The sequence below is a fragment of the Asterias amurensis genome, chromosome 7, assembly GCF_032118995.1.
Source record: "Asterias amurensis chromosome 7, ASM3211899v1".
Taxonomy (NCBI): Eukaryota; Metazoa; Echinodermata; class Asteroidea; order Forcipulatida; family Asteriidae; genus Asterias; species Asterias amurensis.
The window spans coordinates 3,504,282-3,531,575 of record NC_092654.1 but is presented as its reverse complement, the minus strand read 5'-3'; the positions used below and the strand labels follow the sequence as shown (position 1 = coordinate 3,531,575).

Genomic DNA, 27,294 nt, shown 5'->3' with positions numbered 1-27,294 from the left:
GATGCATCGATCACACACATTTTCTCAATAGCTCATGCAGACTGATGGAGAACTTGTCAACAAACAAAAGCGAGGTGAGTACACCTGCCCAGAAGTAGCGTTAAAACTTCCTAATTAGGAAAAGCATTTCGCTACATTTTAACTGACCAAAAACTTAACCGTATCTGATTCAATGTACTACATAATTTTGAGGTCATACAGTAAACAAAAACGGGCAGTTGGAATGGACTTTGATCAGTTGATTCGGCATGATCTTCTTTTCATAATAATGATTGAATGATTTATGAACAAATGAACACAATCAATCACGAAAATTTTATTTGCTGTAGAAATACCATGTTTGGGGATGGTGGGTTTCTTGTTGGTAGGCAATCTCTAGTATATTACACGCAGTATTATACATCCATAGTAAGTAGCTTAACAAGCTTCACGACCTCTATTAACCCCATAAATATTGTGAATGTGAATGTGATATTTACGCTGGGCTGGACTCCCTCTAGCTCTACCACCATGAAGGTAGAAATACTCCCAGTCCCCACCTAAGTCCTTCCACTTCTTGTTTGACCCTCCAGGACCTAGTCCGGATAACTTTCCGTATGGCGCCACCACTTTTTCACTCATTTTTACAAAAAAGGATATCTCAGTGAGGTAAATTAGATACTAAATCGGATAACTTTCCGTATGGCGCCACCACTTTTTCACTCATTTTTACAAAAAGGGATATATCAATCAGGTAAATTAGATACTATATTATTTTATTTCGAATGAAAAAGTGGTGGCGCCATACGGAAACTTTTCCACTAAATCATTTCATATCGAATGAAAAAGTGGTGGCGCCATACGGAAACTTTTCCCCTAGTCCCATCAATGGTCCAATCTGCTTTGTATCCTTGGCCCCAGCCTCTTTGAATTTTGATATAAAATTCTTTCGCTTTCAAAAACAAACCCTAAATAGTATTACAACACGTACTCCACGTTACTAGGCATTCTACGCTTACAAGGCTAGCGCAGAAATTTGGCGCTTGCACGCAAGCGGGGAATCGCGATCGGCGGTAAGCAGAGCCATGAAATTGGGCCCTGAACCGCAGGTACTAGCCTATTGGATTGACGGACTGCCAAGCCCTGGCCCAGTTGGACTAAACTATTCTGTGAAAGGGGTGTTACAAGGCAGTGCTGCAGTGCGTGCGCACTATATGACTGAACGGCGGGCATTGTAAACGGACAGCGCACACTGGACACATCAGGACGTGGAGATATTATTGATAAACATGTTATCAACAATTTGTTTTTGTACTTACCAACTGTCCAGGGGTGGATTTCACAAAGGTAGTCCTAACTTATGACTAGTCCTAGGCAATGCTATGAGATAGGAACAGTCCTAAGTTAGGATGAGTTACTGGTCCTAACTTAGGACCAGTCCTATCTCTTAGCATTGCCTAGGACTAGTCCTAAGTTAGGACTACCTTTGTGAAATCCACCCCAGTTCAGTTAGTGAGATACATAAAAATGTAGAAATACATAGCTTTGGATTTTATAACATTTCTTCAATAATTTTTGTTTACAGTGTCAAACGTTCTTCTCAAGCTCAAAAATGCAGACAAACAAAGTGTTTGGGAAAAAGCAAAGTGCAACTCGCAAACCAGGTCACCTGATCTGTAGCGTCTGCAGTAAAACTTTCAGTTACCCTTCAATAATGGCTCGTCACATGAAGAAACACGCCATGACAACTAAGACACTGCTAGGCAATGTTAAAACAAGGTAAGTAAGTCATGAAAGAAGTTCATCGGGCTGGTAAAATATCAACTTTTAATATGAATTTTCTATGAGACACAGCCAATACTTGGCCAAAAGTGGAATCGTAAATGAAAATTACGTGAGAATTGGCTGTGTTTCATAGAAAAATCATTTAATAAGGTAAGTAAGTGATGAAGCTCTGCATAAGTATGAATAGTACGAGTTACATTTTACTATAAATAAATAGTACATTTGAGGGAACAACCATGTATTATAATCTCTTTGATGGGAGTGTTGGCTTTGAAAAGAGCCAGTTTCATCTCGAGGGTTCAAACAGTATACTCTGCTCATCTTCAGGAGAAAAACGAAGAAAAAAGACAAGAAGTTCTTCTCCCCATACTGTTCGAGACCAAAATGGCTATTTTCAGAACCAACACCTCTGGAAAAGAGATAGATACATGTGGTTTTACCCGCAAGTTTACTCTAAGGTAGCTTGATAGTGCCCCCGACAGTTCGAAACAAGGTCCCAGAAGTGGAAGGTGAGGAAAGATACCAACCCGATTGCTACTTGGATGGTAAGGGGATTAGCTACAAAGGTTTGAACGAGCCCTTGTGCTGCAATCTTGACATACTCTGTAATACTTAAATACATTTTACCTCCCTTTTTTTTTTCTTGCAGCTTTTCAGGAAAGACCAAACTTTTGTCCCAACTTGGACTGCAATCGAATGCCGAGCACTCAAGCGAGAACAGCGAGCTAGCAGACAATCTTCATATGCCTAATCCGATGCAGTGGTTACCGCCACTAGAAGATGGCGATAATCAGAGTAATAGCAAGGCATCACAGGAGTGCCAGCCTCCCAATATCCTCAATCCATCAGACCACGCACCTGTAGGTAAAATGACATGGCCGATGAATAAACACTCTGAAAAGATCGTCATTGACTTAACGTCTGCATCTAGTGAGGTCTCCACAAGCTTCCATCACAGCGAGCCAAGCACTGCTGGTCTTGGTGATATGCAGGTTGCTAGCAATGAACAGGCATACAAGCAGTCTCAGAATCAATCTGAGACAGAGACAAAGACCAAGACCTCACGTAATTCTAAACTACCATCGGGATCCACGGCGAGGAACACGGCATCCCAATCGAGAACCCAGGAGGGGCATTTCACCCTGTGTTCCAGCGGGAAGGCACTCAAGTGCAACTACTGCACCTTCGCCTGCCGTCGAACGTGCGGCAGGATGATCAAGCACCTCCAGATTCATGGCATCCGCTCACGGAACCAGTGCAAATCCTGCGGTCTTGGCTTCCTGAACAAGTCTCAACTTGAGGATCATCAGAAGATGTGCAGCCAGGCCTCCCTTGCCCCGCAGTGCAACATCTGCGGGAAGACATTCTCGTTTCGTTCGCTGCTGCGACAGCATATGAACACTCACATCAACAGGAAACCTCACAAATGCAAACATTGTCCGTTGACTTTCAACTCAACGACTGCTGCGCGGATTCACAGTCAGAAACATCATTGCAGCCCCAAACAAAACGTCATCTACCAATGTAGTCTCTGCAGTCAAAGATTCAGCACCAATGAGGCGCTGGAAAGTCACTTTCGAATCCACTTGATTGAAAAGTCGTTCAAGTGCAATATGTGTGGCTTGAACTTCTGCGACGCATCAGCAAGGTAAGCTTCTTGCACCTTTAAGCTTTTTAAAAGCCATCTTTCCTAGGGGCTGTTCACAATTCCCTCCCTCCCCACTTGAAGTGTACAAAGAAAAGTATGTTTTTTCCACACTGTTCTACATAGAAAGGTTTGCGGTAACACCATGTAATGACTCTCTCTAATGAGTTGGGGGTGGTTCTGAAAAGAACCGTTGGTTTCAACTCGATGTTTCGATCAGTATGCTCTGATCGTCTTCTGGAGAAAGCTGGACTCTGATGCTGCATGCTGCTGAAGTACTGTGGAGGCGGATTAGCTTGGTGATGCACGAAGGCGGGAAAAAGAGGCGAGGATAGAGGTATTAGAGACAGTCATTACATGGTGTTACCGCAAACCTTACTAGATTATATCTCCACCATGCAAAGTTTCAAATCCTACTCATGTACATGGTGTTACCGCAAACCTTACTAGATTGTATCTCCACCATGCAAAGTTTCAAATCCTGCTCATGTACATGGTGTTACCGCAAACCTTTCTATATTGATTTCCACCATGCAAAGTTTCAAATCCTCTGTATTCTACATAGAAATACCATAATTTCCTGCGTACAAGACACAGCATATATCTGACTTTTAATGTCAATTAGACAAAACAAGAACACGGCATTATATCTATCTTCTGAATCTTTCCTTAGGACCCCCCCCCCCCCCCCGCCAATTTTGTGTGTGTGTGTGTATGTACAGTGTAGAGACGCTTTAATGGGATTGATAAATTTATTTATTTAATAGCTGTTCCTTTTATTGTTTTTTTTTTTTACAGGTATAACCACATGCGCAGAGTTCATAAGATATTAGATGCCGAAGGCCTTCAAAGCAATGATATTTCATGGCAGCCAACCCATCTGTCAAGGCCTCTCGTTGCATCGCCCCCTCAGACTTCACTGCCACCGCTTTTGAGTCCTGTGATGACCATGCCAATTGTTGTCTCAGTAACCAGCCAGAGCAATATGGACAGCCTCAACCCGGTTGATGGGCCTTTGTCAATGCGTGCCAAGTCAGTTGATGGGCCTTCTGAGCTGACGGCAGGGTCACCGGAGCGGATCGACAACAGATTAGACTCGCCGGCTTCGGGTCTTGTCTACATGAGGAAAGAGTTAAACCAAGATGTAAGGAATAATCAGACTTCTCATCAGCCGTGGTCAGTTAGCGACTCCTTGGATCACTTGAGATCAGCAGAGCCCCCGCCTGAAGACGTTCCGAACCGATCACCAGTCCTTCCGGTCATGCTCTTGAAGAAAGAGTCGGAGGATCAGTTTTCTTACGACAAGAAGAGGCATCCTAGTACTAGTAGCGTCGGAAAATCATCGACATGTACAAGGCCGGGAAACTTGGGTGAAGAAGACGGTGCCGCTCAGGTGTCTCACCACCAGCAGTTTGAGCCAACATCCACAGCTGACGAGAATGACACCAGTGTCCCTCTAGAGGTCTACCCAGTCCAGTATCCACACTACGTCAATGCGAATCCAGCGAGGAGTAACGACAACTCTCAAGGACATTTACTTGAGATTAGTAGAGTCATGGGCAGCTCATCCCCAAACGGAAGTTACGGAAGAAGCGGAGACGAGTCCATCAATCCGGAGTCGCCGTGTCGTGCCACGAGCACCCGGAGGTCTCTGGACGCTCCGGATGCCCTCCCCGGTTCCCATCATTGCCATTACTGTGACATAACGTTTGGGGATTCTGTCTTGCATTATCTTCACATGGGATGGCATGTTACCGGGGATCCCTGGAAATGTAATGGATGCGGCCAAGAATGTGCTGGCAAAGTGGACTTCTTTCTTCATTTGTACAAAGCAGGTCATAATTAGAAGACAGACCATTCAAAAACAGTGACCCCCTCCCTTAAATCATCTAAAATAAGAACCCAATAGGAATATTGACAACCCAAAATTATGCCAGTTGGAATGTACAGTATTTCATTTAATTTATATGCTATAAGGAACAAGCAATTAAGTGTGTGCTATGGGGGGGCTATTTTGAAACAAGTTTATTACTCATCTTTTGAATTTATACTTTGAATAATAGCGGAAGTTTGACCTCATCCCGTATTCATAAATACCTCAGACAGTTTCGCTATTCCTATTGGTGGAGAGCGCGTCACGTGTATAAACCTTTGTTTATGACCAGTAAAAAGTGTTGAAACATGGGCGTGACACGCGAGCTTGCGCCTGTTCTTATAAGACAGTTTCTTCATTCCTATGGGTCGAGAGCAACCACTGAAACAGTTGTGCCACATCACGCGTGACGTGCACAGCATTCCTTTATAAGGAGTTGTTTACCCGAGGGCGGCGGAGGGCTTTACCATTTCATAGCTGGAGGGGTGTTGTGTTGAAAGAAATCATTGGACAATTATAATTTTTGCATTTATTTTACATTTTGACCAAAAAGTGTTGATGTTTTTGACCGAAAAGGTATTTATGAATGGGAATCAACATGTGTTGAATCGGTTTTCAACTAGGGGTTTAAACCCGCCGAGGCCTGGTTCTTGATAATGTACATCGACTTCGTCTCGGTAAAATTATCAAGAACCAGGCCTCGTTGGGATTAAACCACTAGTTGAAAACCTCTTCACCACACATTGATTCCCTTATTTATTGAATTGAAATTTCTAATAGGCTGGTCCTATAGACCACCTTTAAAAAGGTTTATTCACAGTTTAATGTGTAGCTGTTTTTATTTGAATAACGCCAAAAACTATTATCTCATTACATTGTCCTCAGTGGTAAATTTTCCTTGCAACTCAACAGAATTGAAGATGTGTCTGTTTTAATACACTTTAAAAGCATCTATTTGTAGCTTATTTGTAGAGTTAGGTTTTGTAACTTCTTTTTATACTTCTCTGAATTTGAGATGCAAATAAGTTTTGTACTACTCGTTGAATATATCCTTAGTCCTTAGTTAACCCCTGTGATAAAATACATGACAGGCATTTTGTACTTTTTACTAGAATATTGCCTAAACTCCAGTCGAAATTTGCATTACTGTTTGTCAAAATATCATTGAAATTAATTTAAAAAGAAGTGTGTTTTTTTTATACATTTAAATCACCCTTCCTGACAATCATAATTAAATTCAGTCACAAGCAATACCAAAGATGAAGAAGCATGCTTTTAGCTTTTAATACCTTTGAATAACAAATATTAGATTTTACACTTGAATTTTAGAAGGACTAACAAAGGTCTACGTTTAACCGTAATCTGGAAACTCTGTTTTTTTAACAAGAATTGATTATTATATATTTGGTTTGCGGTAACACCATGTGTGTACTGTGTATTTACTTGCCAGGTAGAGTTTGTTCTTTAGACATGGTAGAGAACTGTCTTTCTTTATTCTACTACCGTGGAGTAGATTTATCGGATGTTTGGGAGACTTCTCAGTTCTTAAAAGAACTGTCCTGCTTTTTAACTACTACCTGGGTGGAAGGTACAGAAAATTGGCTAGGACTACAACTTTACCTTATAGGATCGTGATTAACTGTACTACCGTGGAGTCCGTTCTTGGATTGGTCTCAACTAACTTTATCTTTTGATTACAATCAAAATTATTTACACCAACAGCTTTAGAGATTCAAACTTTTCGTTAAACTTTTATTTATTTTGGATGAAAATTACTCAAATACTATGGGGGACATTACCATAGTATGACCTTGCCTTTAAATGTAAAAAAACAACTCAGAAGACAGAAATGTAATACTATAGTTTTATGCTTGTGTATAAGATAGTTACCTCTTTTTTAAATATTTTGTTAAAGGCAGTGGACACTATTGGTAATTACTCAAAATAATTATTAGCATAAAACCTTTCTTGGTGACAAGTAATGGGGAGAGATTGATGGTATAAAACATTGTGAGAAACGGCTTCCTCTGAAGTGCCATAGTTTCCGAGAAAGAAGTAATTTTACACGAATCTGATTTCGAGACCTCAGGTTTAGAACTTGAGGTCTCGAAATCAATTATCTAAACGCACACACCTTCTTGTGACAAGGGTGTTTTTTTTGCTTTCATTCATATCTCGCAAGTTCGATGACTGATTGAGCTCAAATTTTCACAGGTTTGTTATTTTATGTATATGTTGAGATACACCAACTATGAAGGCTAGTCTTTGACAATTACCAATAGTGTCCACTGCCTTTAAAATGTACATAGCCCTTTTTATCAAAATCTCTAAAACACCAAGCTGATAGAGAACAAAAATCAAAGTTTCTCGAACAGAAGGTTATTTGAAAGCAATTATAACTATTTAAATAAAATAATAATATTTTGTAGTATTTTGCATTTTTATTAATAATTTTAGTGAAAGATAGAGGATGAAAAAAACCTGTTGTTTGATTGTTTTTCTGTGTTTCTGGATTTGTTTTTTCTCTAAGAAGTGTAGTATTTCTGGTAGTCTATTTGCTTTCCGCAAAGACTCAGAATATAAAGTTGCTTGGTCTGATTTTCACCAAAAGATTTTCTTCAAAACCTTTTGGTTTTTTTCGGAACAAATTTTGTCAGATGCACAAATAAATGTAAGATTCAAAATTACTTGTGCATTGTTAGTCATTTAATAATTACTTAATGCATAATTTCTGTGGCTAAAATAGATTTATTTATAAGAAATGATGAGATATTTTAACAAAAGATTAATATTAATTTTTGGTTTTTACCCATATACACCGATGTGTGTAGCACTGTATACTCAGTACTTTCCCGAGTGCTGTGAAAAAAAAAAAATCACAGGCATTTTACTTGGGTGGGATTCGAACCCACAACCCTTGCAATTCTAAAGCAGTATCATACCAACTAGACCACCCAGATTGCCCGGTAGCTAGAGGCAGTTCGAATCCTATGATTTAGCAAAAGATTAATACTTTTGAAAAGCAGTGTAACAAAAACCAGTTTCAGATTTGTTCATTGTCATTCCTGTTTACTTGTGAAGTATTTCAGAAATGTATCAATGGGGAGGGTGGGGATCACATAAGTTAGGAATAAATGGGGATGTCATCCAACTAACTACTTCAAGAGAACATTCTTATAAAAAATGGGGCGGGGGGGGGGCTTTATTACTGACAAGTTGCAGATGAGAAAATAACCTAACATTGGCCAAAAACAACAAAAGAGTCAACTTCGAGTTTGTTGCTGGTTGTCTGCAAAAATATTTGTTTAATTGCAAAACAACTGGGATTTAACAATCGGTATTTGTGCCAGATTTATGTATTTCGTTTTGAAATGCATTAGAAATGAGATGTTTCTTTTTCATCAACTGCTATCAAAGAACTGCATTCAGGTTGGTTGGCTGGGTGGGTTTCTTTCATGCTTTTTCACCTCGTGGACCCCAGAATTGATTCCTGGACATACAGGCCCATGGATTGGGTTTTCAGTCCCTACACCCGACTGCGTGGGTTGACCCTCTTTGAGGTTTTTCCTTCCTAGTCTTAAACTGAAATTTCTATATTTTCTTCTTTACAATAGTTGATGTGACCTTCTATTAAGATGCTGGCCGACAGAACAATCTATAATTTGCTTCCTCTACTTTTCGGCCCCGCCCCCCGCAAAAGCCTTGTCCCAAACCTCACATTTTTGTCATAGCGCCCTCTTTCATTGAAACAAACTTTTTTGCGTCCTTCACAAAAACAAATCACACATGTCATTTTGCACCCACCCGGGCCCCCATGACGAAAACACAACAACCACAACCACTGCAGCTGTACGAAGGTGTGTACTTTTGTAAGCATTGTTTGATAATTTGTTGCATTGCCTTCAACTTTTCGTTGTTTCTAGGAACTACACAAGAACTGTGCTTATACTCCAATGCTTGTTGACAACATGCTTTCGAGACCCACGGCGGCCAAAACACCACCACTGCACTGGTCCCCCGGACCCGACCTTTACACTGTGTACACAGCTCAGTTTTCGAAAGTGCTTTGAAATTTGATCCGAGTTCCAATTTTTTCAACAGGTGTTTATTTCAACCCCAGAGCTCTTCTTGTGGGGGTATACTACACGTGTGTGCTGGTGGTGTGTGCTTATTATAGCTCCATGGTGTGGTGGTATTTGTGGCAAGCAGCCAGCAAACCAGTGCTCTTCGAAGACAGTACCAACAGTTTGAGTAAGGGGGAGGTGCTACGTCGTCCATGTTGGTGTTTTAAACTTCAGTGCTGACACCAGTCGCCATGTTCTAAATCTTAGGATTCTGATCGGCTGATTTAATAACTGAAGAAGACGGAACAATGCTCGGTGTTTTGTTTATTCTGTTTGCCGGTGTGATTTGTACAGCTTCTGCACAACAGACAGGTAGGCCCCAATTTAGAATATTGTTTATTTCATTCTTGGGTGGCATGTCTTCCATTCCCTTTGCCCTTTGTTTTGTAAAAAACTTTCTCTGCTCTACCTACATGCACTGCTGAGTCTGACTGAGTCAAGCAGCAAGTGTCACTGCAATTCCATGTTTTGTAAATCAATAAACGCGGTTGGTGTTCATCATAGTGCATTTAATATTCCTACAAAATAAGTTATAATTAAAAATAATTAATAATAATTGTTAATTAGGTCGCGGAGGCCCGCGCATACACGATGAACTTAGTATTTCGCGTAGGGGTGTTTACGAAATACCGGACACCTGGTAGACCCAGTTACTGGGGCGCTACAACCGATAATGACAAATTTCGAAAGAACAGAGTAGGCTGGCTACAGCACCCTAATAACTGGGTCAGGCACCTGGCAAACTCGGCGCCCACAAACTGGACATCTTGCAACCTCGTGACTGTAAACTTGTCGTCTGCAACTAACCTCGTTGAACACCAGTGAAATAGTTGTAGTGTGCACTGGCCTATTAATAATTTTCATTATAATTCTAGGCCCCAAACTAGACCCAGTAACTGGGGGCGCAGGTACTCCTGTTTAATTTTTTCTTAGTGAAAGCAGACTTAAATATATGGAGTAGGCCTACACTACAGTCATTTTCTATGACTGTCACACAAACATTGTCCCCAAATGATGAATTTACCCAACGAAGATACTTCACTCAGATAACACTTTGTTTTAAAAGTGTCCACTTTTAGAAAAAACTGAAACTCAGCCCATAAAAGGGTAATTTTTGTACACTCATTTGTGTCTTGATGTTTTTTAAGTTGAATTTTTTGTGCAAAATAAAATAGAATTTGGGTTGGGCCTAAAGGCATAATAATGCATCTGGGGCACTTTTATTGGAAAGTTTTTCACATCTACATTGTAGACTCTACAGGGCGCCAAGACAAGAGCCATGACCTCCATGACCTCTTTGTAGTTCCAGGCCTGCAAACACCAAATTCCTTGTTTTCAAGCCTCTGACAACTGCACCCAAGGGACTCATTTCCCTGAACAGAAAAAAAAAATCCCAGCCACTACTAAATGGTTCTTACTATGCTTATGAGTTGTCTGGTGACAAACTTTGGCTTGACCTTAAATGACCCCAAATGTTCCTCTTGCCTCTTTTAATGGAGTCGTCGCTTTAAAGGCATCTTTGGTAATTGTATTTCCACTTGTTGTATCTCCACACATGATGCATCAAATAACAAGCCTGTGAAAATTTGAGCTCAATTGCTCACCGAATTTGCAGGATAATAATGAAAGAAAAAATACCCTTATTGCATTAATTTGTGTGCTTTCAGATGCATGAAAGGCTTCAGCTGAAGTCTTTTTAGAGTGAGAAATTGCCCCTTTCCAAAAAGCTACATTACTTCAGAAGGAACCGTTTCTCACAATGTTTTATACTATCAACAGCTCTCCATTGCTCGTTACCAAGTCAGTTTTTACGCTAACAATTGTTTTGAGTAATTACCAATAGTGTCCAGTCAGGAAAAAGTTCCTCATGACCTAAAATGACCCCAAGTGTTCCTCTTTACTGTTATAATGGAGTCAGCTGTCGATTTCACCAAACTCTTCCTAACTTAGGATTAATCTTAGGACTTGGGACGGGTTCAGTTCCAAATCAAAATACAAAGGACGCATTGAACTCATCCTAAGTTAGGACTGGTTACTCGTCTTAACTCGAGATAGGATTGATCCTAGCGTTTCATGAAATCGGCTGCAGGGCGCTTTAAGTCAAGAGTAGTTGGCATGCTGCACAGCACTAAGCTGAGTGATCAAAGGTCAACTGTCAACAGCAGAGTTCACTCCTGGGGGTACGCTAAGTGAAATCAAGTATTTGAAAGCCCTGCTAATAGAGTTCCTGTTCATGGGCAAAATACATACAAAAACATTGCCAAGGTCAAATTGTATTTAGATGAACTTGATAATTCAGAACTTTTGTATCCCCTGGGATTGATCACAGAATCATTAAAGGGAAGGTTATTTAAAGGCACTGGACACTATTGGTAATTACCCAGAATAATTACCTAAAATAAGTAAGCACAAAAACTTACTTGGTAACGAGCAATGGAGAGCTGCTGATAGTATAACACATTGTGAGAAATGGCTCCCTCTGAAGTAACGTAGTTTTTGAGAAAGAAGTACTCGCTAAAAAATTTGAATTGAATTTGAGACCTCAGCTGGGAGGTCTCGAATTCAATCATCTGAAAGCAACTTGTGTGGCAATGATGTTTTTTTCTTCCATTGTTCTCTCCCACCTTCGACAACAAATTTAGCTCAACTTTTCACAGGTTTGGTATTTTATGCATTGTTGAGATACACCAAGTGAGAAGACTGGTCTTTGTCAATTACCAAAGGTGTCCACTGCCATTCAAATTAATAGTAATAAAACCCTTTTTGTTGGAAGCCCACAACTACCTTTCGATGGTATAAAGCATTTTGAGAAATAAGAGCAACTATAAATATAAATATTAATAGTAAACTTGCGGGTACAACTATGGGTAAAAACTCTTTTGAAGGGGTGGTGGCTCTGAAAAGAGCCGGTTTGGTCTTGACGTTTCAAACAGTATACTCTGCTCGTCTTCAGGAGAATGCTGGACTACTGGAGGTGGTGGAGCTTATGTATGGCTGGAGGGATGCACGTTTGGGCAGGAAGGATTGAAGCTGTTCTTGTCCGGTGAAGTGTGTGAGTTGGTTGTTGGCTGGATGTGTGTGTGTTGGAGTGTGTCAGTGTTTTGAGAAATATTTCACTTAAGAAAAATGTGGTTAAATGTAAAGTGATAGCAGTTTATATGCCCCCAAATTTAAATCTGAGAAGTGTCACTGCCAGTAATGCTTCTCATATTGTGTATTCCTGTTGGGGATTAATCTTCCTGCATGGTTCCACAAACCAAAGGTATACTTTGTCTGCAAATGTATGGTGCGTGTGCAGGGATACAATCTTGCAAAACATCATTTTGGGAGAACACCTGGTTTTCTTATTAAGAAAATGTGCTGTCACCATTTTTCTATAATGATCTTTAGATTCTGTTTTCTATTCAAGTGATAAAGCTCATTTTTCCAGTGATATGAAATTCTGGGAACATAAGTTAGCTCTAAAGTACCATATTGTAAAACAATTTTTGTGTTGAACTCTGGCCGCGCGAAGTCAAATCTGCAAGATTGTTTCCATTTTGTCTCTGTGGACTTCATATCATAGTATCTTAAATCACCTGGGCTGATGATCAGTCCAATGGTTGATCTTCCTATAGTATTTAAAGGGACTTGACACTATTGGTAATTACTCAAAATAATTGTTAGCATAACAACTTACTTACGAGAAATTGGCCCATGTTGTCCAGTGGACTCTGGCCTTGAACATTTGAAGCCCCTCCTCCAACTTGCCTGCTTGTCAGTCAACACAGTGAGCCTGTGAAAATAAAAACTAAAATCCCCACCAGTGAGAAACATAAGCCCTCATCCAGACCCTAATAATAACAGTGGGGTAGTAACCTTTGACAGTGCAGCCACTCTCCCTGATTCTGCAAAAAAAGCACATTGAAAATAAACCAATCTTTCCATGTTCTGATGAACAAATCTGAAAATCACCCTAATTTAAAGGAACACGTTGCCTTGGATCGGTCGAGTTGGTCTTTGAAAAGCGTTTGTAACCGTTTGCTATAAAAACTGCATGGTTAGAGAGATGATTTAAAAGTAGAATACAATGATCCACACAAATTTGCCTCGAAATTGCGTGGTTTTCCTTTGACTGTGCGAACTAACACGGTCAGCCAAAAATTTGACTCCCATAAATGGCCGACCATCTTAGTAAATGGAAAACCACGCAATTTTGAGTGATACTTGTGTGGATCATTATATTCTACTTTTAAAATGTCTTTCTAATCATGCATTTTACAGCAAACGGTTACAAACGCTTTTCAAAGACCAACTCGACCGATCCAAGGCAACGTGTTCCTTTAATAGCAATCTTTCCCTATAAATATTGAATGTAATTCTAAAATGTCTACTGATTGTTGTGCAAGATCTCCTAGATTGCAAGATGCACGCGTTGGCAGCCCCTTCTTTGAATTTAAGTTTCACAGTTTCATTCTCTTGCGAGTTTAATTATGCTTTGGGTGTATATCGTCAGCAATTTCACATAAATCCCAAAGCTTGACAAATCATTGATGGCTTTTTTGGTGGTTTTGATTTAGTTGAACAGTATTTAAAAAGTTATTTAATTAAAATCGTCTTGTTTCTTAATAGTGCCAAGTTGATGAAATACAAGAGCCAAAAACCTTGTCGTCTATAGCAACCACGTTGGTGATTTGCAGGCACAGTGCCAATCATGAGTGCTCTGGCTTTTGACGTCACGAAATACCAAAAGCTTTGACCCACAGTTTATTACAAAAGGCTCAAAAACCGCCAAAACATGGTTTTGTGTTTTCACAAAGGGCCAAAAAAATGTATTGCTCTACTGCGTGATTTTATTTGCTGGCACCATGCCAGTAGGTGCTCTGGCTTTGGCGCTTTCATAGGCCAAAATGCATCCTGACACACTACGTAGACCACATTTTGGCACCTGAAATCTTTTATAATGTTTGAATGAGAGATTTCCTCTTTCTCAAAACTTTGTTACTTCATAGAGAGCTGTTTCTCACAATGGTTTCTAGTATCAAAATCTCTCCATTGCTTGTTACTAAGTTTTCATGTGCTAACAAATGTTTTGAGTTATTATAGTAATCGTAAACAATTGGGAGGTCGAGTCTTATTGATTGATGATTTGTTAAACAATTTTATTTTTCTTCCTGTAGCTCCTTACTAACTTTTAGCATTGTTTGGGGCAAACTGCCAAAAATAGATGAAAATATAAACAAATCAAACTCAATACTGTTTGGACCCGGACGTTTAAAAATAGGAGCAATATTTGAACAGCCTATTGTTGTGTAAGGGGTACATGCCCATTTCATTTCTGGGAAAAAAGAATGAATGAGAAAGTGAGAAAAGGCTAGCAAAATGGGGGTTTTGTTCTCTTGAGCGTGAGAAAATAATTCAACTAGGCTCTAAACGTTGAAGTTTATAATAGGTCTGGGTACTGTTTGTAGGACACAAAACACAATGTTCACAGATTTACTTAAACTCACACAGTTTTAAAATAATGTATAAAGTTTCCCTTAAAATAATATTGCACTTGCTGAGGTGCTGTAGTTTTGGGGCAATGAGTAGAACAAGTCACAAAAATAATTTTCGAATCCAAAGACGAACATTATTTTAGCATGTATTTTCGTGGCATTGTATTAGTAATTTCTCAAAGCTACATATATACGCACCTCAGCTAGTAATATTTTAAGGTAAGCTTTCTACTTTCATTATCCTTAAACGATGTAAGTTGTGTGTAAATCTGTGGACATTGTGTTTGGTGTTTGCAAAAAGTACCCAGACCCTTTAAAGGCAGTGGACACTATTGGTAATTGTCAAAGACTAGCCTTCACAGTTGGTGTATCTCAACATATGCATAAAATAACAAACCTGTGAAAATTTGAGCTCAATCGGTCATCGAACTTGCGAGATAATAATGAAAGGAAAAAACACCCTTGTCACATGAAGTTGTGTGCATTTAGACGGTTAATTTCGAGACCTCAAGTTCTAAACCTGAGGTCTCGAAATCAAATTCGTGGGAAATTACTTCTTTCTCGAAAACTATGGCACTTCAGAGGGAGCCGTTTCTCACAATGTTTTATACCATCAACCTCTCCCCATTACTTGTCACCAATTAAGGTTTTATGCTAATTAATATTTTGAGTAATTACCGAATAGTGTCCACTGCCTTTAAGGCAGGGTTTTATTACTTTTGGTAATTGTCAAAGACCAGTATCCGCATGAGTCCTCATGTATACTTTGATACAAAATAAAACCTTTGAAAACCTGTGTTCAATTAGTCTTCAAAGTTGCAAGAAAATGAAAGAACTGTGTGTTGAATGTCATACTTAAATAATAACAAATGCTATTTTTTAAATTTTTAGTAATGTAACTGCAAACAAATATTTAGGGGCCTGCTGTTTCGATGCTAGCAGAGTCTTTCTTGATTATTATTATTATTGTTATTAATTACTATTCTTATTAACTATTACATGATCTCTAAACATTTGACTTCAGTGCGCTTCAAGTAATTATATTATAAGTTTTATTACACATCGCTTTGATGACAGTTTTTAAAACTTCTGCCTTACCCTGGACGGCCCCTGCCAACAAAGAATTATGTCCGAAGATTTAAAATAAATAAATAAATAAATAAATAAATAACAGTAACCAGAACCAGATTAAATAAAACAAAACATTGTCTTCAGACATTCACTAAAACTGTCGTCACAAATAAAAGACGAGAAAATAGAATTAGCTGTTGCAAACAACTTACCAACCAAATGGACCGAGAGTATAAATGCAAAAAATAGTTAATGGCCTGACGTTTCGACCCTAGCAAGCAGAGTCTTTCTCGAAGGCTAAATGACAACACAACAAATATGAACAGGTAACTAAGTTTGTTGTGTTGTCATTTAGCCTTCGAGAAAGACTCTGCTAGGGTCGAAACGTCAGGCCATTAACTATTTTTTCCAAGTAAAAGACAAGAGAGCAATTTTGCCTCGTAAATTTGAAGAGAAAGTGGAGCACTAAGGAAAGTGTGATGACACCATTTTGCTGGTCTATGGCCTTAAGTCCTCACCCTTGAAACATGCAGAATCTGATAAACGATTCATGCATTGACCTTTTACATTTTCAATACATCCATGTGTGGGTTATATAAATCAAAATATATTACATTTTGTTTGTGCATCGATGCCACGGAATATACACAGTGAAATCTGGATTTTTGATTTCACTCGGCTTCATCAATTATGAAATTTAGGCCTAATCCAGTTTTTTTTCATATTGAAATTACCCTGTGGGACCACGTCCACACATACATTCGATATTTTCATTTGAGCATTTAAGTTTTGTTCATAACTTTTGTAATTTGTTTTTCTTCAAAAACTCATGCTCACCTACATTTCATGGAAAGTGCTTTGATAACCAGTAGTTTAAAAGCCACAGCACCTGGTGTATGAAGTCTTATCCTATAATCGCTTTTCATGTGACAGAGCTCATGTTTCAAACATGGAAACTTGACATAATTATCGGACACTTGGGGATATGTTTTCAACTGAGTTCAGGCATGGCTACTTCTTCATTGGGTTAGAATGCGCTCACCCTATTAATAATATCCAAACACTTCTGCGTTTATAAATTTTATTGGGGAGTTGCCTTAAAGGCGCTGGACACCTTTTGTAAATTGTCAAAATAAAACACAAGTCCCCAATTTCATAGAGCTGCTAAGCACAAAAATTTGCTTAGCATGAAATTTCTTCCTTGATAAAACGGGATTTCCAACCAAATTTCCACATGGTTTTCAGGATAAGCAAACAACAGCTGAATACCAGTAACAAGAAATATGCAACAAATGGAAATTTTGTTGGTAATCCTGTTTTTATCAAGGAAGAAATTTCATGCTATGCAAATTTTTGTGCTTAGCAGCTCTATGAAATTGGGCCCAGGTCTCCAATGATTGCTTGCAATGTTTTCAACAAATTCAACACTTTCATTTTTTTTTTTTAACATTGTTTATTAAACTGTTGCCATCTGTTTTTGCTATGGCTTTCCACACCAGGTAATTTTCAAACTTCGGTTGGCAAAAACTTGGGCTGTGACGCTGCGAAAGAAAGGTCTATGTCGATCTTTATCCTCGCAGGTACCCATTTATACCCCTGGTTATCAATGCACAATATCAACTTCTACCCTCGCAGGTACCCATTTATACCCCCTGGTTATCAATACACAGTATCAACTTCTACCCTCGCAGGTACCCATTTATACCCCCTGGTTATCAATGCACAATATCAACTTCTACCCTCGCAGGTACCCATTTATACCCCTGGTTATCAATACACAATATCAACTTCTACCCTCGCAGGTACCCATTTATACCCCCTGGTTATCAATACACAGTATCAACTTCTACCCTCGCAGGTACCCATTTATACCCCCTGGTTATCAATGCACAATATCAACTTCTACCCTCGCAGGTACCCATTTATACCCCTGGTTATCAATACACAATATCAACTTCTACCCTCGCAGGTACCCATTTATACCCCCTGGTTATCAATACACAGTATCAACTTCTACCCTCGCAGGCACCCATTTATACCCCTGGTTATCAATACAAAATATCAACTTCTACCCTCGCAGACACCCATTTATACTCGTCAATACTTTTCACTATCTTTTTGTTCAGGATGTCCAACTGGTCACTTTCAATGTACGTCCGGCCAGTGTATATCAGCATCTGGGGCATGCAATGGCTACCCAAATTGTCAAGACGGTTCTGACGAAGAGGGTTGTGGTAAGTTTTAAATCTCACCTCCGTACCCCTTGCAGTACATGTTTGTGCAGCATACTCACATGTGCCTATCCTGGGTGTCATTTTGGGTGTCAAATCGTATACAAACATGCATAAAAGAGAGTTGACACCCACAATTATGCGCATTGTTCGGAGGCGCGTTTTGTATTGTGTAAGAAATCAATATACTCCCCCTTGCATAGCGTGAAACGCTACAGGTACGCTGAGGTCGTCGCATGTTTTTTACGCACAGAGAACAGCTATTGTCCAAAGATCTGCCTCCTTTTTGAGAGTGTGACGTCATATGCAATGGGTCTATTGACTCCAGGTTTTCCCTTCATTGGGTTATTGGCTTGTACAGTGAATAAGTTAACTTTTCTTAGACTCGTTTGCTTTAAAACCAGCTTTATAACCAGAAAAAAATGAAATAAACAAACAATTTTTGATTCATCATCATCATTTAGATCGGTGGAGGGTTGGTAGTGGGTATCCCTTGCACACTGACCTTTTGTAGGTGGATATCTACATGTACAACTATCCTAATATTATATTAATTTGTTTTTTATCCATTCATATGTGTGTTAGCACTGTATACTCAGTAGTTACCCGAGCCCTGTGAAAAAAAATATCACAGGCATATTACTCGTGTAAGATTCCAACCCACGACCCTTGCAGTGTCACACCAACTAGACTACTGAGACTGCCCTGTAGCTAGAGGCAGTTCAAATCCTATTTTCTATGCAAATTTCCATCTATTATTCTAAAATTTGATCAATATAAACCACAAGGGAAACTGACTGTGTAAATACCAAAAAAAAAAAAAAAACCTGAACAAAGATATTACAAGTTATCACACAAGCGCGAGTCGAATACAGAAAAATATAGCGCTTCTACGTCCCATATCCAATTAGGCCGATATGGGACGCAGACGCGCTTTATTTTCCGTATTTCCACGAGCGCGCGTGTGATTATGTATTTATCTTCAAGCAAACTTGGCGCATGACCATAGAACACACAAGACGCAGGTAGTGATATTAGCCGTGCAATATAGGTTTTTATCTGATTGGAGGATTAGCGCGTACTTGAAGATAATGACAAAAAAAGGGACACTGTCCGCATAAAGCTATTTGTAGATAGCTCAGTTGGTAGAGCTGAGCACGGGCATGTTAATCTGGAGGTCGTTGGTTCGAGTCCCACTCTAGTCAATTCTTTGTTCAACCCCAAAAGTCCTTAAATAAGATTTCCAGCATTTCCAGCTTATATGATCATTTGTATGACCTATTGTTCCATATACTTCTAAGTTCTAGAAACCTAAAGTGTGTTAAATTACCTTATTTTCCCCCCAGTCTACCCGGAATGTGAACCCAATACCTTCCAGTGTCCAAATAGTCCGACATGTATCCCCACAGCATGGTTGTGTAATGGCTTCACTGAGTGCATCTATGGTGAAGATGAAGAAAATTGTCGTAAGTATTGAAAGACTTGCACAGGATTTGTCATTTTTTAAAACGCCAGGCCCCAATTTCTTGGTTGAATTGACCAGAAAATTTAGACTTAAATTGCTGTTATAATGGATTCAAGAAAGTTTTTTGCATGAACAAATTTGCGAGTGATAAGTACTCTAGAAGAAAAACTGGTTAAAGCATGGAGGAAGGAAGAGAAGGAGCTCGCACGAAGGGACTTCAAAAGTCGAACCTGCGGTACCGCGGTCGTTTAACAACACCTCGTAATCACCGACATACCTTATACAGACAATGGGCGACCTGGCGTATGTGAGTTTGCGCGTGCGCACTTGGTTCTTCACTCAACCATGGTGTTGTATGTCATATGGATATAATACAGAAAAACAACTTTTTTGAGACCTGATAAAATTTGTGTACACTTGTGCTCACCAAATCAAAAAACACAATTGAATACCAACCACCCTCCTGTGCAAATACCCAAATTTTGAACCACCGCTAGTGACCGGAAAGTCACAAAAAATATGCCATGATGTTTCAGTGATGAAAACGTGTATATTCACAATTCTTGTCTCCAATGATTCAACGTTACACGAAGGCAACGGTGCAGAGCGGCGGTACCGCACGTTCTGTACAAAGAGATCTAATTCTGCTCGTTAATCGGCTGTCCAGCTGGAGGTCTCCTGTCTTTTTCCACTGGTCAGACAGAGGCATTGTCAGGGTATTCTTTTGTTACTCTGCGGTTTTGCGGTTCGTTCGAGCTCCTTCTTTTCCTTCCTCCATGGTTAAAGCAATACTCCCAAAAAACAAACAACCTTGCCTTGAAATATTAATTTAACATAAATGTAATATGTTTTACAAATTATATTTATATGTTTATTTCATTAAACAAAATCACACTAAAAGGGAATGTACAGTATGACGACAGATGGGTTGAATTGCACTGGTACATGTACAATATAAAATATTCTTTAACAATTAGCTGAAGGGTTATTAAACAGGTTAAACACACAATTGGTAATGAGCAAGAATAAAAAAAAATCAATTCACCAACAATGAACCAGCGCTTAAAGGCAGTGGACTCTATTGGTAGTTACTCAAAATAATTATTGGTATAAAACCTTTTTTGGTGACGAGTAATGGAGAGAGGTTGATGGTATAAACATTGTGAGAAACGGCTCCCTCTGAAGTAACATGGTTTTCGAGAAAGAAGTAATTTTCCACGAATTTGATTTCGAGTCCTCAGATTTAGAACTTGAGGTCTCGAAATCAACCATCTAAACGCACACATTTTTGTGTGACAAGGGTTATTTTTCTTTCATTATTATCTCGCAACTTCGATGACCGATTGAGCTCAAATTTTCACAGGTTTGTTATTTTATGCATATGTTGAAGGCTGTGAAGGCTAGTCTTTGACAATTACCAATAGTGTCCACTGCCTTTAATAAAAAAAGGATGAGACTTAAACAAATAAACATAACCAAAGGGACACATTGTGGATAGATTGCTACAGAAAGAATCTAAACATGGACTATGCTGGTGTTTCCTTTGCCTACTTGTTCCCTCTGTGACAACGCCCTCCAAAAACTCAACAAAACATCTGGAGACAAACTTAAATTATACCCAGGTCGGTTTATTTATCTGACCCTCAGCTAATTGCTGCTAAACTCATCTTATTAACCGACCCCAATAAATGAGGTCAAATCATGCAGCAGGTATTTTGCCAAATTACAAGACCTATTAACCCCTGGCAAATATTTCATACCCTGGCTCGAATCTTTCCAAGGAATCCTGCAGTTTCGTTTTTATAACTTAAATAAAGTGTGTGGCTACTGCATGGTGAAGCAATTTTGATAGAAAAGCAAAATGTTGTTTGTTTTCCAGGTGTATTGCTTTAAGACGCTGGACACTATTGGTAATTTTCAAAGACCAGTCTTCTCACTTAGTGTATCTCAACATATGCATAAAATAACAAACATGTGAAAATTTGAGCTCAATTTGTTGATGAAGTTGCGAGATAACTATGAAAGAAAAAAACACCCTTGTCACACAAAGTTGTGTGCTTTCAGATGCTTGATTTCCAGACCTCAAATTCTAATTCTGAGGTCTCAAAATCAAATTCGTGAAAAAATACTTCTTTCACTTCAGAGGGAGCCGTTTCTCACAATGTTTTATATAGTATCAACCTCTCCCCATTAATTGTTACTAAGTAAGGTTTTATGCTAATAATTATTTTGAGTAATTACCAATAGTGTCCACTGCCTTTAAAGTTTTTTGGGCCCTCGGAAAAGTCAGCAGAATTGTTATTAAATACTATAGCCTGAAAAGTCTATTAAAGCATAAACCATGTGTACATTAGGTCTTGCCCTTGTGTACTTTTTTCAAAGGTTCAAATATCATGCCTGATTCTTGTAAGCAAAGATTTGTTGTGCTTGGCTACTTTTTTGGTCTGCAATCAAAGCCAAAAAAAGAGTTGGAACTTCATCTTTGATGAGAGGGCAAGGCCATTTTCATTTTGCAAAGAGCTCTTCCATTTTGTAAAATCTGAAAGCGTAATGACATTTTTGAAGGGGCACAAGACCAGGGCCCATATTCATGGCTCTGCTTACCGCCGAAATTCTGCGCTTACGATCGCGCTTCCCCGCTTACGTGCAAGCGCTGAATTTCTGCGCTAGCCTTGTATTAAGCGTAGAGTGCCTAGTAATGTGGAGTACGCACGCGCAGAAGCCCAAATTCCCCACTAACCCGTGAAATACGCTTGCCGTAAGCACAGAATTCCCTGCTTCCATAAGCACAGATTCTGTGCTTACGGTAAGCAGAGCCATGAAATTGGGCCCAGAGCAACAGAGGGCGCGACCTTTGTGTAATTCAAGACATGGTACCACTAGCCAGTAACTGCTACCCTTCAAAAAAAAACCCACCCCTCCCCACCCCCACAAACGAAACCCCACGATTTAATTATTTGATTACTGAGAAAAAAAAATTAAACTGCTTTCGTCTGATTGGCAAAGATGGTGGCCTTGAGCACAGCAAAATATTTTACCATACATGTACTTTCTCTGTCCTTCTGATATAATGATTAGCTTTTCATCCAGTTTCCATATCATGTGGTTAGAAGAAAGTTCCAGAACTATAACAAGAAAACTTGTATCACTCTGTGCTTGGAAGAGTCGAAGACCTCATATGTTGTTTCAATCAACCATTATATAACTTTTTTAGTCCCCTTGCACAGACCCCTTTCACTGGCGTCATACGCATCGACTGTCTGCCCACAGTGTGCCATTTTGGCAGACAAATTGAGCAGGCCTGGTTGCTTCAGTTTTAAAGGTCAAGGGGAGGTAGTGCTTTCCAGCCAGGTTTCTGATGGATGATACCCAAGCCTATGAACTGTAAAGGGGGTAACCCTATTTCAGCCCCAGGAGTAGGTGGCAACACAATGATTTTTTTTAATTTTTATTTATTTTAATTTTTATGCAAGTCGCCTGACACACAAGGCCTGAAAGTGTGGGCTACAATTGTATTTTCCAGAGGCAGTTGCCACCTACTCCTAGGGCTGAAACAGGGTTACCCCTTTCACAGTCCATACAAATGTAGGCTTGGGTATCATCAATTCGAAGCCTGGCCGGTAGAGCAGAAAGCACTACCTCCCCAATTTTATGTAGCTAGTGTCACGACCGGGATTCGAACCCACACCCTGCTGATCAAACACCAGTGCTTGAATCCGGAGCTCTTAACCGCTCGGCCATGACACTGCTGATGTTTCAATCACTGTTTTTCTAGTCGGTACATGTACATGTGTGTAGTGCTTAAACTATTAGATACATTTGTCTGTCGTTACCACTATTGGAATACGTGTCTAAACTAATTGATTTGATTTGTTTTCACTTTACGAAGCTAATGTGCCTTGCACTAGTGAACAATTTACCTGCGTCTCCACGGGTCGCTGCATCTATGCAAGTTGGCAATGTGACCACTGGGATGACTGTGGGGACAACAGTGATGAGGTTGACTGTGGTAAGATAATATTAATAATAATAATAATTGTTATATATAAGATCATTTTTTGGTAAATTGAGGGTGTTTTGGATGTGCATATTATGTCTTATCTTCCAGTACGCGCTAATCCACCAATCAGAAGCTAGAACTACATATTATGTCTTATCTTCCAGTACGCGCTAATCCACCAATCAGAAGCTAGAACTACATATTATGTCTTATCTTCCAGTACGCGATAATCCACCAATCAGATGCTCGAACTACTAGGGGGATAAAAACATATATGCTACGACCTCTGTTTTATATCCTACTTCCTCTGATTTTATTACACAGATAAATTCGTTATCACACGCGCGCTCGTGAAGTACGACCTTCGGCCTCGTTGGATATGGGACGCAGAAGCGATTTTTTGGGGGGGTGTTCCGCTTGCGCTTGTGTGATAACTTACATTATCTCTAGCCTCTTCTTACACTTTCAACCATTTGCAATGGCAAAAATCGCTTAACTTGCTTTACTTAAAATGTAGTTTGTTGAGTAAAGCCTGGTTCATACATGTACTTCCTGCGAATGCGAATCAAAGCAAATTTGATGTGAATTTGACGTCACGTTGCGAATATTCACAGGAGTTAGTTGAGCACAGCTCAACTGCTGCGAATTATTCGTTGCATCTTGTGTCGTCAACATTCGCTTCACATTCGAATTAGCCGGGCTTTGGGCTGTTTTGCCAGGGAAGGTCGAGTAGATGTTACTATCTCATACATGTATATCGTGATCAAGAGTACATATTATTATTTTATTTTATGTTACTATCTCATACATGTATATCGTGATCAAGAGTACATATTATTATTTTATTTTATTTATTTATTTATAGATTTTCCAAGCTGTGCTCCTGGGGAGTTCCAGTGTAAGTTTGGGAATTGTATCAACGAGTCTCAAGTGTGTAACGCTGAGATAGACTGCTATGATGGTGGCTCTGATGAAAGCAACTGCAGTAAGTTCTCTACTTTCTAATTAACTAGAGCAGGGGTGGATTTCACAAAGAGTTATGACTAGTCTTATCTCGAGTTAGGACCAGTTACTCGTCCGAAATTAGGACTATCCATGCAATTTGTATATCTCCTAGGACTAATCCTAAGTTAGGACTAGTCCTAACTCTTTGTGAAATCTACCCCAGGATTCGAACCTAGTAGATTCAACAGGCCAGTCGTCCATTTCACCAAACTCTTCCTAACCTAGGATTAATCTTAGGAAATAGGATGAGTTTAATTCTGTGTTCGAAGATGTTAGGACGCATTGAACCCATCCTAACCCGAAATAGGATTAATCCGATTGTTTTAAGAAATCGGCCGCAGCTTTCAACCTGACTATCTAACGCTTGTGAATTACGCCAAAGATCTGCCGTTGAGCCCAAATCCATAATCACCTTTGACCTCACATCATTTCACATAGCTTTCATGGTTCTGGAGATTCGCAGTTAAATCTGATGTACATGCATACACATATAAACCAATACCGGTCCTTTGGACCAGTATAGCACTGTACTAACTGAGTATCTAGCTCTAATGTTGGCCTTCTCCCTATTTGTTGATGTCTTTGTTCAGGGTGCCTGCATAGACCTTTTCGCAAATACCAATTGCGCAAGCGCAAACTGTTGAAATTGAAACAGGTCAAGTATTTGATTAATTTTGGTTTTACCAATCATACACCACTGTGTGTAAGCACTGTATACTCAGTACTTTTCCGAGCTCTGTGAAGAAAACAAATTCACGGGCATATTACTTTGTTTGGATTCGAACCCACGACCTTCGCAATTCTAAAGCAGTGTCTTAACTTTTCAAGTATGAAAACTTTTGTCTTTCTTTCCTTTCAGCTCTGTGAAAAAAAAAATCACAGGCATATGACTCGGGCGGGGTTCGAACCCACTGCCTTTGCAATTCTAGAGCAGTGTCGTAATTTTTTAAGTTTGAAAACTTTTGTCTTTCTTTCCTTTCAGCGTTTGCAACTTGCCTTCCTCAACACACGGCGTGTCAAAGCGGAGAGTGTCTACCGGCGGAGTATAAGTGTAATCACTACGCACAATGTTGGGATGCATCGGACGAAGTGAATTGCAGTTACGTACACACCTTTTAAATCTAAACCAACCAGCCCCTCATCTAACTATTATTATTATTAAAGGTTGTGGAAACTGTTGGTAGTTACTCGAACTAATTGTTAGCATAACAACTTTGTAACAAGCTAAGGAGAGCTATTGATAGTATCAACATTGCCTCGGGAAATAGGTCGCTCATCTTGTCACTCAAAGTCCCATGTGGGAATAGACGTATACTAGTTACCTCGTTGCCAGTCAATATGTGTATCATAACTTTTTTTATCTGCTCACCCTTGGTGGACTTTGACAAAAATATTGATTTATTGCTCACCACTAAATATGGTCTAGCTAAAACTTTTCCCACAAGCCACGCAAGCCTTTGTTTTAGCATCAAACAATTTGAGACTCTGTTTGGGAAACATTTGAGACGCTCATGCTCAGTATATTGCGCGCGTTAGTCTGAGCATGGAGGAAGGAATAGAAGGAGCTCGAACGACCCGCAAAACCGCAGAGTAACAAAAGAATACCCTGACAATGCCCCCGTCTAACCAGTGGAAAAAGATAGGAGACCTCCAGCTGGACGGCCGATTAACGAGCAAGATTAGATTTCTTTGTACAGAACGTGCGGTACCGCCGCTCTGCACCGTTGCCTTCGTGTAAAGTTGAATCATTTGAGACAAGAATTGTGAATATACATGTTTTCATTTACCGTTTGTGGTGTTTCACTGAAACATCATGGCATATTTTTTCATTTTTTTTTACTTTCCGGTCACTAGCGGTGGTTCAAAATTTGGGTATTAGCACACGAGGGTGGTTGGTATTCAATTGTGTTTTTCGATTTGGTGAGCACAAGTGTACACAATTTTTATCAGGTCTCAAAAAAGTTGTTTTTCTGTATAATATCCATACGACATACGACACCATGGTTGAGTGAAGAACCAAGTGCGCACGCGCAAACTCACATACGCCAGTTCGCCCATTGTCTGTATAAGGTATGTCGGTGATTACGAGGTGTTGTTAAACATCCGCGGTACCGCAGGTTCGACTTTTGAAGTCCCTTCGTTTGAGCTCCTTCTATTCCTTCCTCCATGGTCTGAGCATGCGCACTACGGACGAGACCTGTGAACAAGGACAGTCCAAAAGTCTCCCATTAAAGTCACTTGGCCATAAAGGGAGATGCTAACTAATACTTAGCATCTCCATACGCTAAGCGGACATAACAGACCTTTTTTGAGCTCTGAGCGTGTGCACACATACTCAGTATTGCGCGTGTAGGTCTGAGCACACACTCAACTGGCAAGAACTGTGGAAAAAAGACCGTCCAAAAATCTCCCATAAATGGGTAGCAAATTGCGTCATTGACCGCAATCTTTGATGTACAATGTATTAACACTGGAAAAGTGCACGCGTGTACGTGCTTAATTTTATTAGGGTCACAGCTGGTCTGTTTGTACAATCTCTTTGCAGTTTTAAATTGTGCATACTCCTATTGTATATTTGATAACTTTCCATTGTATATTGTTAATTTCTTTAATTGCTTGTCATTGTTCGCTTGATTTAA

At 39.6% G+C, this 27,294-nt stretch overlaps 2 protein-coding genes across 2 annotated transcripts in view; both read left to right on the top strand.

Annotated features, from left to right (window-relative positions):
• The first annotated feature begins 6 nt into the window (after positions 1–6).
• On the top strand, positions 7–7,885 carry LOC139939992 (uncharacterized). Its single transcript, XM_071936183.1, has 4 exons — positions 7–74; positions 1,565–1,758; positions 2,414–3,412; positions 4,208–7,885. Exons 1-4 carry the CDS (start codon positions 45–47, stop codon positions 5,253–5,255), a joined length of 2,271 nt encoding a protein of 756 aa, XP_071792284.1. The 5' UTR covers positions 7–44; the 3' UTR covers positions 5,256–7,885.
• Positions 7,886–9,384: 1,499 nt separating this feature from the next.
• Positions 9,385–27,294, top strand: part of LOC139940103 (low-density lipoprotein receptor-related protein 2-like) — a 145,395-nt gene continuing 127,485 nt past the window's right edge. The window contains exons 1-6 of the mRNA XM_071936350.1: positions 9,385–9,718; positions 18,081–18,188; positions 19,532–19,651; positions 23,540–23,659; positions 24,516–24,635; positions 25,638–25,754. Coding sequence (XP_071792451.1) covers positions 9,655–9,718; positions 18,081–18,188; positions 19,532–19,651; positions 23,540–23,659; positions 24,516–24,635; positions 25,638–25,754 — 649 coding nt within the window. The 5' untranslated portion in view covers positions 9,385–9,654. The remainder of the gene's footprint in view (positions 9,719–18,080; positions 18,189–19,531; positions 19,652–23,539; positions 23,660–24,515; positions 24,636–25,637; positions 25,755–27,294) is intronic.

Bases quoted from the DNA above. Each gene is read 5' to 3' on its own strand.
- LOC139939992 (XM_071936183.1), top strand. From the start codon at position 45: ATGGAGAACTTGTCAACAAACAAAAGCGAG. The intron at 75-1,564 runs GTGAGTACACCT...TTTTGTTTACAG, and splicing joins TGTCAACAAACAAAAGCGAG to TGTCAAACGTTCTTCTCAAG. The intron at 3,413-4,207 runs GTAAGCTTCTTG...TTTTTTTTACAG, and splicing joins TTCTGCGACGCATCAGCAAG to GTATAACCACATGCGCAGAG.